The 13,918-nt window shown below is 39.1% G+C and overlaps 1 protein-coding gene across 3 annotated transcripts in view; it reads left to right on the forward strand.

Annotated features, from left to right (window-relative positions):
- Positions 1-13,463, forward strand: part of LOC110033469 (chaperone protein DnaJ-like) — a 104,892-nt gene extending 91,429 nt beyond the window's left edge. For 2 of the 3 annotated variants that reach the window (XM_020737459.1, XM_020737461.1), the window contains exons 9-11: positions 10,873-10,949; positions 11,031-11,142; positions 13,209-13,463. In XM_020737459.1, coding sequence (XP_020593118.1) covers positions 10,873-10,949; positions 11,031-11,142; positions 13,209-13,392 — 373 coding nt within the window. In that variant the 3' untranslated portion in view covers positions 13,393-13,463. The remainder of the gene's footprint in view (positions 1-10,872; positions 10,950-11,030; positions 11,143-13,208) is intronic. The other variant, XM_020737460.1, reaches the window with a different exon arrangement.
- Positions 13,464-13,918: the final 455 nt, after the last annotated feature.

Here is a 13,918-nt window from a genome sequence, read left to right on the forward strand (position 1 = left end):
AATGCTTAGTTTGGCTGACAACTTTCGAAGATGAGCTAGTACGTTATAATCCATTTTACTATTCAAACTTCTAACATTACCCTGGACATGTGTCTCTTCCATTGGTGGAGCTGGCCATGGGTAGGTGTCTGTTTTTCCTTTGTTGTCGGACCCATTGTTGAGGGTAACACCTTTCCTCTTCTCAAATACACTTCTATTATTTCTTCCATCTTTTGTGTCAGACCCAGAGATTTCTCTTCTGGCATTGTGGTTAATTCTTCGGGAATTGACTCCGAATCCGAAGACTCTAAGTCAATTGCAATTGGGGCTCCGTGCAAATCTAGGATGGCATGTTCACCTTCTGAGCTATCGTAGCCCGCGTACTCGACATCTTCCTCTTTATTAGGGGATTCGAGAGAGTTTTGCATGATTTGAGAATTGTTATCGGGATTGAAAATCGAATTTGATCGGTTGTTATCAATTAAATCATCATCAGAAATAATCAAAACGTAGCCAAAATAGAAATTATTTGCATTATAAGTTCCCGGAGGGACGAAGAAATAATCATACAGGGTAAGCGGTTTGAGGGATTTCTTCCCCAAATCCGTAACAACTAATCTAGGGTGAGCAGACCTCACTCTTCTTGGTTCATTAAATCTTATTTCTTTAACAATCTTCTTTCTTATTTCTCGCTGACGTGACTTGTCTGTCACAGTCGTTAGTGCCGGCTTAGCTGGTTCTGAACCCTTATCCAATATCTTTTCGGGAATGTCATTCCAATCTGCGTTTCAGTCATCATCTGCAGTGTAAGAGTTAATTGGAACAATGAGATCCACTAAAATCATATTAATGGAACCTTTTTCAGGTTCTTTCAAATATATTTTTCGGGATCGTTATGTTCCCATTCTTGAAATTCTTCTCGAGTCATTCTTTGAAGATGAAACAACCTTCTATGGTATGCCCAAACAATCGGTGATATGAGCAATAATTAGGTTGATCCTTCTTGTCAACTTCCTCCGGTCTCCTTGGTTCTGACAGTACGAACTCAGGCTTCTTGATTAAATTTCTGAACATCTTGCCTACCGCTTCGTTCTTGAAAGAGTATGTTCTATTCACTCGTTCGACTTGTCTTTCATTTCCTTGGTACGACCTTTGCTGAGGTGATTGTTGCCCGTACCACTGTGAATGTTGATAGGTTTATTGAGGCTGCTCGACATGAATTTGTATTGGTTGTTTACATTTATCAACCGTTGCCCACTGTTCCTGACCTCTTTTCAAATGTTTTCGCTAGTCTTGGCTTTTCTGTTTTCTCCAGAAATCCAAGTTGTTTTGCTTCTTCTTGCAGACTCCTAGCCTTGGCAAGTAACTTTTCAAATGTTTTAATCTTGAATCCCTTTAGCATAAATGCCACTGGACCATGGATGATTTTCAGAAGAATTTTGATCGCATGCCGCACTTGAAGTGGCAGCTCGCATTTCATGTTTAAGTTTCTCCACTACAGAATATAATCCACCAGATTTTCGTTAGGCTTTTGTTTCTCCGCCACAAGATCACCTACAGTGATGTGGTGTTGAGCTCCAACAAACCTTTTAACAAACATGTTCTCAAATTCCGCGAATGTCTTTATTGAGCCATTAGGTAGCTCTGCGTACCAATCAAAGGCGACTCCTGAGAGGCTGCTCACAAATTGACGAAATAATAGTGCATCGTTACCCCCTGCGTTGCAGCAGCTTACTCGAAAGTGTGCAACATGCTGTCGGGGGTTGCCAGTCCCATCGAAAGTCTTGAATAACGGTGGTACGAAACCCTTTGGGTATTGTACGACATCAAATTCTTCTGGGTAAGGTCTACCCTTCAGAACCAATGCTCCTCTCTTTGAATGGGCTAGGGCTTCTCTCACCTGTTGTTCCACCATCTGTTTGATGTCCTTTTCTGGCAATGTGTTCTGGGCTGACTCTCTATTTTCATCTGCAATATGAATCATTTCTGACTGGTTTGCTTCTGGAAAAGCTACTCTCGGAGATTGGGGTTGATTTTGAAGTGCGGTTATAACGGCCATCTTCTCCTCCATTATTTTATCCATCTGGATAATATGTTCGTCTCTTTGTCAGATGTCTCTCCGCAACTCATCAACAACGTTCTCCTCGGTGAGCGAAGGAGCTTGCGCGATGATGCAGAGGCTCTAGTCTCAACTACTAGGATTTCTGCGAAATCTTCATCCATATGATCCGACAAATCGCATTCTTCATTACTGATATTTCCTTGTTCTTTTGACAATTCTGTAATATCAGCTTTGAGCTTTTCCAATGCGTCCTCAATAGATCTTCCTTTTACCCTCTTATGATCCATCGGAGATTTCCGGCGGGCATTTATCCCTGTGTCAAGTTCTAGTTTGCCCGTGACAGTTGGGGTTTTAGACTTAAAATCCATCTCGGGCTGGCGGTTTACTGACTCTTCCGGCAGCATCGGTCCGGTGAACCTAAGTCTCCGCGACTTCTCTTTTAATGTTGATGTTTCAAGGTGGGATGTCCCGCTAGTAACACCGGCTGGTTGTGCGGAAGTGCGGTCCTTAGTGCGGGGACCAGATACAACAGTGGATCGTCTTTTTCCACTACTCATCTTCGGAGGTTCTTCATTAGCAACGACAGGTGGTATTCTTGGACCCAGACGAAACTTGACTGATCTGCGCTCTGTATGTTTTGAGGAAACGATAGTATTATCTGTAACAACATCAACTATGTCTATGTTGTTTTCCAGACAAAGTTTGGCGGAAATGCGGGACGGCGGTGTTTCTTGACTAGTGGGTTCATCGCTCTTCAAAATCTCGGCTCTGACTCGAGGTGAAATGGCGCACCCCATCCTTCTTATTAGCTCGACAACAGAACAGTGTTCTTTCTGAGCTAGTCTTTCGAAAACTAGGCGGGTTTCAGTAAAAGGTGCAAGCCTCTTTCCTTTTTTGTTCTGATGGCGAGATGATGACGGTAATGCAACAGCAATCCCATGACCGCTTCCCTCTCCGAGAGTGGCAGACAACGGGTGAAACCTACTCCCTCTGAGAAGAGATGAGGTCTCAGAAGGCCCTGTCTCCTCCAGGAGAGGATCTGTCTCCATGAGAGCTAGCCTTGCAGCTCGTGCCTTCTTAGCCTTTCTCCTGTCGGTTACGGTTCCTCCTCTGTGATTGGGTTAATGAGATGGACTTAGAACTAGACCCAATCTCAAACACAGACGACAGTGAAACAAAAGTATCAGTCAGACCATCCTCGTAAAGAATTTCCTTCCCCTTAGATGGAGGTGGGGCAATTGTCGTAGTAACTGCAAATCCAGTAGCACCGGCGGTGGCAACCTTTTCCTTTGCGAGGATGACAGGTTTGGCGAGAACTTCCTCAACCTGAATTTCCTTTAGCGGGGGAAAGTTAAACTTGCAATTCAAATTGTATTCAGCTAAGGGTTCAGCTACCTCCATCGGGGTAGACCTCATGAAAACGTAGGGTGTCTTGCCAAGTAAGACTTCGACCTGATCAAAGCCCGTTCCAAACTTGATCTTTGAGCCTTGATGAAGAGCAGCCTTATCTAGGGAGAAATTGAGGCAGTCGGAGAACGAAAAGATCAGCTTGGCCGATGACATTGTCTCTGTCGTTCAAATATTTTAGAGCGTCAGTTAATGGCCTATGCCTTATAATTCTAGTACAAGTACTAACATCAACAAACAACAAGTTGTCTTATGAAATGAGCATTTCGTTTAAGAGTTTGTTTATTCACAATCATTTATGATGTTTAAAGTTTAAGTGAGTATTATGAGAATGAAGTCCCAACTTGACTTATTCACAAGCATTCAAACTCAAAAAGGGAAATGAAGTGTAGGACCCGGTCCGGAAATAGGAGGGGTGCTGACTTCATATCAAATTCGTTTCGATAAGTCGCTTGCAACTTATCACACACCTATTTGGAGAGAGAAACTAGTCCCCAGCGGAGTCGCTAAAAATTTGTTGGCCAACTTTTCGATGTGAAAAATTTAATTTAAATATATATAAGGTAAAAGGTATATAGTTTAGATTATGAAAGTAGTGTTTTGATTTTTTTAAAAAATGAGACCGAATGGATCTCATTAGTCCAATAATTTGCATAATTGTGTCTGACACTGAATACTACACATTCCAAGAGAAAAAAATGTAGATTTCGATAATAGACCCAATCCTGCAAACTAAGAGATTTGTGACATCCATTTGGTCTGCGAACCTTTTATATGTGACCGACAAATTCCCCTATTTAATACAAAGATTAAATAAGGTTTATTTTACCTGAGTTCCAAGTTCCCTATAGCGGCAAACCCCTATAGTTAATTAATCCTAAGTGACGGGAGTCACTTGAGAAAACTCTCGATAATGATTAGTAGTTCTAGTCTTCAACAATTCAAATTTCAGGTTTTCAAGGTAGAACGCGGAAAAAACAAGTGTGAATGACTCAAGTAAGAACAATCCTTTCATGAGTCCAAAGGAAGTAAAGAGTAGGGGATGTCGCAGATCCAGAGGGGAATCCTCAGTGACTTCCCAAATTATCCTACTGTGTGACTGTGTTTTAGAGTATTTTATTTGAATGTTGAATTCCGTCAATTTTATTATTTGAGACTTACATTTGCATAATAACTGGATATGCGAATAACCCGCAGGGATAAGAGGTTTTACGTCGTTCTGGGCGACAACCTCGGAATCTAAGACGAGTTAGGACTTACGCTACACAACATGGTTGTGCAGCGGCCTAAAAGAGGGTGAAGAATTACGTAGCGCTAAACGAGCTACCTCGAAGTTAAATGAGTTGTTTAAACTAAGAAAGTTTAACTGGTGAATAATTGTTTTGCTATTGCAGAATGACGACCACCTCCCCTTATAGTCTGCTTCAAACTCCTTGTCGCGCCGCCCATAAAGTTGCTCCAAATTCCTTGTCGACGTAACGGTCCTAAAGTCTAAGGTTTAAAAGTTATACCATGTACGTTTTAATGTCTCAGTTTTGTTGTCATTATGGGGGGGTTAAAGTTGATTAGAGCGACAACGGTTAAGATCTCACGGTTTCCTCGTTCTGGCATCACTATTTTCTTTTGAATTTACTTAGTCTAAATGAGTCGTGAAACCCGTTTAAACCAACAAGATCTCATTAGCAACCGTGGGTTACCTCCTCCGAGGGACTCCCGTAAATTCGAAAGAACGTATTATGTTTTGTTTTTTTGTTTTGAAAATGTTGTTTAATTTTGAAAAATCGTTTTGTTTTGAAAGTGAGATTGTATTCGTATCTACATAATGTGTTAGAGCAAGAGTAATTACAATAAAGAAACAACAACAAATAAAATGTACCTGCGTACGTGCCGTATCTGCTGCTGCTATTCCTGTTGCATGTTTAACTCACAAAACACAATATAATTTACAGAGAATTTAAATAAATTTCAGAGAAAAGAAGAAAACAGTTAACAGTAGAACAAGTCGTAGTAACAACAACTACTGACTGCAACTAGCGAGCTAATATGGTGATCCTGCGACCTCCTTCGGCTCCGGGAAGCAACTAGCAAGTGTGTATGATTATCCTTCGATTCCTGACAGCAGCTAGGAATTTTGAATAACGCCTGTATGAGTTCCTACGAACCAAAACAACAATGGGCAGCACCTATGCGGCTTCCTATGAACCCAAATCGTGATGGGCAGCAACTAGATGACTTCCAAACGATGGTAGACAGCTACTAGGTGGCTTCCTACGAACCCAAACGGTGGTGGACAACTACTAGGTAGCTTTCTACGAACCCAAATCGGGGTGGACAGCTTCTAGGTGGCTTTCTTTTAACCCAAATCGTGGTGGGCAGCTCTTAGATGGTTTTGCTACGAACCCAAATCGTGGTGAGCAGCAACTAGGTGGCTTCCTACTAACCCAAATCGTGGTGGGCAGCTCCTAGGTGGCTTCCTACGAACCCAAATCGTGGTGGACAGCAACTAAATGACTGCCTACAAACCCAAATCATGGTGGATAGCTCCTAGGTGGCTTCCTATGAACCCAAATTGTGGTGGGCAGCAACTAGATGACTTCCTACGAACCCAAATAGTGGTGGGCAACCTTAAACAACACATATACAGTGATTAAGTTGTTCAAGATCGACCAATAAAAGCACCTTAAAGCAGGTGATCAATTTGCCAAATGAATAAAATTGTGCATCAGACTAATACTTGCATCTTTTTAACCAAGACATAAATTCGGTTGACACGATTCAATGCAAAAAAAAACTATTCGGAGATCTCCAAAAATCAGTCCCTGTGATTGGGAGAGCTACTAACATAACAAATGTAAGCAGGTAAATAAATTATGAAGTGTTTATAATATAAATTAAGTTCAGTCGTCATGAGATCAAATCTTATAGATGAAAGATTGCATGTGAAAGCTTTAAACCAAATTGAATCTACATAGACAGAACTAATTCAATTCCTCAGAAAGTTTCCTTCTAGCTTTCAACAGATTCAATAACTTCAATTAAAGATCTATAAAAAAAAAAGTTTAAGCGAGGAAATCGACCTGAACCGACGAATCAGATCACACAGTAACAGAAGCCTCTCCTGCATGAAGAAGAGGGAGTTTGGGCAGACGCTTCTGTTCGCAAAAGAGGAGTTGGGGCCGAACAGGGGAGGCAGAAGGCGAGCGACAAGCTTTCTGCGATGAGGGAGTCGAGCAGGGGATGATCGAACAAATCCGAGGAGGGGAGAAAGGAGGTGAGCCTTCCTGTTCGCAGAGGTGGAGCGCCGGATCTTTTCGCAGAAGAAGGGCTAGGGCTTCAGTACGTGAGGCAGAGAGGGGAAGAAGGCGAGTCGCAGAGGAGCGTACGGGAGACGGGATCGAGCTCTGCGGCTTCGATGCGGGAGACGGGATAGAGCAAGCGGCTTCGGTGCGGGAAACGGGATAGAGCAAGCGGGACAGGAGCCGACGTTCGGGAAAGGCAGAGGAGGAAGATTAGGCGAGGGCGTCGAGCGGGAGAAAGAAATAGGCAGCGGGAGAGTTAGCCGTTACTCGAATCAAATGGGCGGGGAACTAAATGGTTTCCAAATGCAGGGAAGGATTAAATGGAAGGTATTAACACCTGAATTAATTTTAATTAAGACAAAAAATAAATAATTTGTTTGAATTTTGAAATTTGAATTTCAAATTCAGGTGAGCTGGTGCCTTAGCCCGTGTTCAGTCCGAGTCTAACCTGAATCGAACCCGAGTCGAACCTGGGCCGAGCCCGGGCCCGCGTACCGCTAAAAAAGTTCATCGATATTCGTGCTAATCGCTTGTTCGCAAAATTATAAAGATATGAGTGTCATTCCTAGCTAAAGTTGACGTTTCGGACGCGTCGGCGCGGTCTGTTTCGTCATCCGGGGTCGTCTGGATGAGTTTGCCAAGGGGTGAGTCAAATTAAGTCAAAATTGTGCAGGGTGCGATGCGTGCACAAAAATGCGGCATTATAAAGCGTTCGGGTCGGCAAGGGATTTTCTAGGGGCTACTCCTATTAATGTAGGAACTCGACTCGAGTTTCATGTGTCGATCCTATTGAACTCAACGGAATGCCAATGATTTGGGACCACCCATGCGAAACTCGAAGGAGTGATGAGGTGGCTCGAATTTTCTAAATGGTGTGAGTTCCGTACTAGTCTTCTAAGAGGGTCAAACAAGAGATGCCTAAAGCTAGACCCTAGGCTCCAAGGAGAGAAGTGACGACCTCATCCGAAAATGAGGTCAACACTCAGTTTAAAAAGGTCAGGAACTAAAAGAAGCTATCCTTTTAAAGGGTTTTTATGCAAATACGTAATTGATATTATAATTACTTGTACTTTTCCATTTTTCTAGTGTATGTTTGCTACTTTTGTGTCAACCATCTTTCCCTTGATCCTCAAAATATTTTTTTTCTTAAAAATCTCGTGAGAAGCTCACACACATGCCTTTGTGGCTTCTTTGTTCATCTTCTAATATTTTGTATTGAAAATTCTCTTGAATCACTAAACATTTTGATGCTAAAACCAAATTTTGTATTAATCTCGATGCATCATCAATAAATTTTAAAATTTGACATGAATCTCACGACAATTTTTTGAGTAAAAAATATTCCGATTCAAATTCAAGAACATCGAAGACTCCAACTTCAACAAATTTATAGTCAAACTGACGATCACAATGTGACAAACCCATTGATGCCAAAATTGGTTCAATATTAGTCCAATTAAGTCTAGATTAAGTCATTAAAATACATTTGGAGGCTTCAAATTATTAATTAAATGATCAAATAAACTTCAATTTTGACATACTTGTAGTCAAATCGAGTGTTTCAATGAGAGGAATTTATCGAGCTTAAGTTCTCTTAATTCTGAGGTCATTAAAACAATCCAATCATTAAAAAATCTCGTATAACTAAGGAAGATTAATATGGGTGGTTCGATCAGGTGCAAGAGTTATTTGCCAAATGATCAGAATGCCCCTCCCTTAAGGGCTATATAGAGCCCCTCTCTTCGGTGGAGAGAGAGAGGGGTCAAATTTCATTGTTGTTCTGAATTGAAGTCCCAACAATAACTTCGAGCCTCTATAACTGTTGACCACAGTTGATTACCTCCCACCAATCGTTGTTGAACAATGCGAGCCGCCCTCTGCTCGTTTTCGTTCGCGAACTTTGTTGTGTAATGGCTATCCCTGAATAAAGTGTAACAAAGTATCCTGAATACGATGTCACGAACTATCCTAAATACGATGTAACGAAATATCTTGGATACAGTGTAACAAAATATTTTGAATGGAGTGTAACGAGGTTTCCCAAAAACTATATAAATGAATAAAGCAGATTAAAGATCCAACAACTTATGACCACTGTATTCAGAATACTTGGCTTACGCCAAACTTTTGAAATTTTTTATACATCGTATCCGACAAGTATCGTCTATAGCATAAAATAATAAACATGAGAGAAGGATCGTAATCATCAACCGGTATAGCACCAATTATGTTCTCTCTAGGCAACTAATGCTCTTACAACGACTCATTATGGCGTTTGTGGCTAATTATTACTGTAGCTACTCACTACAGCCTACATTGCTAAATGCCATCATTACAACCTTTCACTATAGTGTCCATGGCCGATTGATGCTCTTGCAGCAATTTATTGCAATCTATATGACTAGTTGTTACTATAGCTACCAACTACGACATACATAACTAATTGTTGTCTTTACAACATACCACTATAACTTATGTGGCCACTGATGCTCTTGCAGTTATCCACTATAACTTATGTGGCCAGTTACTATTGTAGCTATCCACTATGGTCTGTGTGACTAATTTTTATCATAACAACTTTTCACTACACTCTTGGTGGCTAACTAATGCTCTTGAAGCAACCCACTGAGACATGTAGCGAGTTATTATTGTAGCTATCCACAACATATGTGGCTAATTACTACTGTAGCTATCCACTACGATCTACATGACTAGCTTTTATCATTACAACATTCCATTACAATCGGTGTCGAGTGGATGCTCTTGCAGTTACCCACCATGATCTATGTGGCTAGTCATTACTGTAGCTACTCAGTACGACATACATGGTGAATTGCTATCATTACAACCTTCTACTACATCCTCTGTGACCAACTAATGCTCTTGTGACCACCCACTACGACATATGTGGACAATTACTACGGTAGCTACCAAATACAACTTTTTTGGCTAATTATTATCATTAAAGCCTTTCACTACAACCTTTATGAACTACTGACGCCCTTGTAACGACCCAATACAACCTTTGTGGGAGGCTATTATTGTAGCTTCCCATTATAACCTATATGGTCAATTACTACTGTTTTCCCACTACGATTATGTGTTTAATTGCTGTCATTGAAGCCTTCCACTACAATCTCTGTGGTTTGTCAACACTCTTACAACTACTAATTTTGGCTGCCTCTCAGGCTAACTGACACCATTACAGCTATCATCTATGGCCCATGTGACCAACTACGACCTATCTTGCTAACTGCTATTGCAACCTCCAATTACGACCTATGTGACAAGCTACGACGTATGTGGCCGGCTCCTATTGCAACTTCCCAACTACAACCTTTTTCTCACTATGTCCTCTATGACCAACTGATGCTCTTGCAGTTTCTAATTGCGGCCTATTTGACCAATTGATGTTACTGCAACTATCAATTACTGCTTATGTGACCAACTATGACTATGTGACCTACTAATATTACAACTTCAAACTATTGCAGTCTCCAACTATGACATCTGTGACTTACTGACACTATAACAACCACCGACTACAATATTTATGGCTAGCTATTGCTTTTGTTGCAACCAACCACAATTTTTGTGACCCGCTATCATTATTATCACTAAGAATTACATTTGCTGTAGCCCAATTATAATTATTAAAACTGGATGACTATCGTACTCCTATAATTATCACCATTGTAATTCAATTGAAACTTCTTTAATTCAAGAGAAGTGTGGTTCCATGTACTTACAATTATATATTGAATTACTTTGATTAGGCCAGGTCCAATGTTTTTTTTTCCTTTTCAGGATTTTTCATGTAAAAATCTTGTTGGCTCTTCCTTCTTCTTTTCAATTATTTGTGTGTGCGTCTTGGATTTTCGTACAATGTTGAGATGTTAAATTATTATCCCACTCTTATTACACGTAACAAGTCTCATGACAATATGTTAAATGGAAACTCATTTCAGTGTGTTTAAAGTTTGATCTGATATTAAATTGTCATTAGTTTTATACAAATTAAGCGTTGTATATTCTTTAGAATGTTTTATCAAGCTCTAAAAAAGTTCTTCATTTGCTGTCTTTTCTGGCTTCATTTAAATTTTGATCATTTTTTTTTTTTGACAGTGAGAAGGAGAAGTCTCTAGTTGAACAATTGGCTTCTCTTAGAAACACCATGGAGGATTCTTCAATTTCTCCAAGTGGTGAGTTCTTTTTATTAATTATTTTTGTTATAAGTTTCTCATCTTTAGGAAACTTACACTCTTTTGATACAATATTTGCAGGGGTGTTTTTGTCTGATGGCTGGAGAACAAGAAATCAACAATCTAATACTTCAAGAAGGCGTCGAAGAGGCCCTAATCAATCATTTTGGGGTTCTATCAGGAATTTGTTTGGGTATGCCTCATATCTTCAAAATTACGTGCCATTCCTAAACAACATTAAATTTCTTCTGTAACACGAAGTTCGAATATCTCTATCTTGTTTAATTTGTTTAACTGACTATATACAGTAATAGAGCTTGGCTAAGCAGCTTGGGTATTTTAACAGTTAACCATGAGGGTACTTAAACTAGTAAAGAAGAACCATATTAAACACATTAAGACAAATGTGATGAGGAGATGTACCTGTTGAAGGGGTTGAAGATACAATCAAAAAAAAAAAAAAATCTTGGTTGCTTTAACATCATACGGCAAGTTATTTCTTGGCTGGAAAGATGTGCTTGGACAGATTCAAGCATTTTACATGTCATGAACCTGAAGAAATTATGAGCATTAATACTAGATGTTCATGTTAACCCGATAAAAGTATCAAAAATGGTCCCTTGATTTTTATCAGGGTGCTATCTTAGTCTTTGGGTTTATTAAAATATCAATTTAGTCCCTAGTTTATTTTAGAATGGATTGAAATAGTCCCTAATGAGGTCTATTTTAGCCCTTATTAAAAGTGTTTAGGGACTAATTTAGTACTTTTATGAACTCTAGGCCTGGGGCACTTTACTCATTTTAATACCTTTCTTGTTGGAGTGTTATTTTCTAGGGAATTTTGTAATGCCTAACCTCAAACTGTTCCTCCATCTACCTTTTTACGTTGGATTTTGCCGCCATGAAATTTACTTTGGTAGCATCATACCTGGCCTTACTGTTTCAAGATATGTGCATTTTCATGTCACCTTGACCAGGGTGACTGCTAGTTTTGGTTCAGATTTAGTTAGTCTTGATCAAATTTGATTTGTTTCATCTTCAAGCCTATTACAGTTTAATCTTCTTTAACTTGATTAATTTCTTTTTTTTTCTCAAATACACTTGGTCCTTTATTTTCCCTTGGATTTTACTAGGGGTTTTTTCGCTATAAATAGTTGAGATGAGGTCACCCGCAAAGGATATTTTTTTTATAATAAATTTTGTTCTTTTTGTTTAGATCTGGCTAGACTATAACTCAGACGAATTAGTTTAGAAGATTAGGATTTTTATTTCAATTTTTTTAGTTGTTTTGAAGGTAATTTAAGTTTCTATAAATTACATTGTGTTTTGAGTTGAATATCTATACATCTATTGATTAGTAAGCAGCATGTCTATGCTGTAATTTATTTTAGTTCCAAGTTTAAGAACATTGAAAGGTTTATGAAAATATTCGAAATGCAACCAGATCCTCAAGTGAAACCGGATACCAAAATTGTTAACCAACCCAAAATCATTGAAAACTTAATGCTCTGGATAGAGTTATAAACTTAAATCAACTTTTCAAACTGCATTTTTCTTGTATTTGCATAAACTTATATTCTACAAGCTTTCTACTTTGAACATGAGAATGCATATGGGATGTCATATATGTTTGATATTGTAAAGCAAAATGGCATTTGTCTAACTGAAGTCAACGTTGCTCCTATACAGTAATGCGGATAATTTGTCACTTTATATATCGCAGCATACTTTGTGTTTATTAAATGCCCGATCTATTTGATTAAATGGGAACAATGCTTCATTTTGTAATGTCTTTTGGCTTCATCTTCGAAGTGTTTTGAAGCCATAACTCTGAATAAGTTGTGAATGTTTTTGAGCATGAAGTTAGCATGAACGTTCTTTTTTTAATGGAGTAAAGTGCCAAAATTGTCCTCCATACTGTTTAATGGGGTTATTTTAGTCCCAAAGTTTCTAAAAATGTCAAATTAGTCTCAGACTCTTTAAATCGGGGCTAAATTAGTTCTCTGCTGGAACTATTTTGGCCCATATTAAAGGATTCTAGGGACTAAATTGACACTTGTATAGACTTTGATTGAAATAACCCTTGCAAAGAGTCATGGGAATGTTTTAACACTTTCCTTTTTGAACTTGATTTCCATCATGTAAATTGATTTTACCCAGTAACGTAAATCCTCATGATGCAATATAAAGAGATCTTTTATTAAGCGCGCATGAGCTTTCTCATATAATCTAACAGTGATGCTTTTCCAACTTTTGCAGTAGTAAATCGCCGAGCAATTTTGCTTCCATAGCCACACATGCAGTTGTTCCAACTTGGCCTTCTGTTCGAGCTGAACCCACTCTTTCTTTTGCTGTTGGACTTATTTTAGCAACTTGTATTTTCTGTGTGATAGGCAAGAACTATGGTCGCTGCAGAAATAGAGTTATAAAGAAAAATGATTGAAGATTGTAGATATATGGTATTATATCAATCACCAATAGTTTCACATTTTTATTTTATAGCTGCTGTATAATTTTTTAATTTGAACTCCCAGAGAGCTTGCAGTTTTGATGTCTGATAGGTAAGTTTTTATTATATATTTGCGGACAAGTACTAAATTTTGGTGGACTAGTAAATTTTATTGGATTCTTTGTCTGAAATTTCTGTATTTGTTTGGCTTATTTTAACCTCCTAGAACTTGGAAAGGGCATGGAGGCACTGAAGGATTGGCCGCTAGGTTTTTTATGTTTGTTTATCTTGAATTGTTTCAATTAAAATAATGAGCTAGCTATATATATATATAGCGCCAGCTGTTCTTGCTGTGCTTGTGTGAAATGCTCTAATGACCTCAGAGTTTTCTTACGCCGCCGCCTTCGTCGATGATAATCCCACCTTGCAGATAATCCGATGCTACATTGGTTCACTAATGCAACTCCTCTTTCCACTTGCAGATAATCTGATGTTCCCGCAGATGTACCATGATTATGTT

The sequence above is a fragment of the Phalaenopsis equestris genome, unplaced genomic scaffold, assembly GCF_001263595.1.
Source record: "Phalaenopsis equestris unplaced genomic scaffold, ASM126359v1 Scaffold001189, whole genome shotgun sequence".
Lineage (NCBI taxonomy): Eukaryota > Viridiplantae > Streptophyta > Magnoliopsida > Asparagales > Orchidaceae > Phalaenopsis > Phalaenopsis equestris.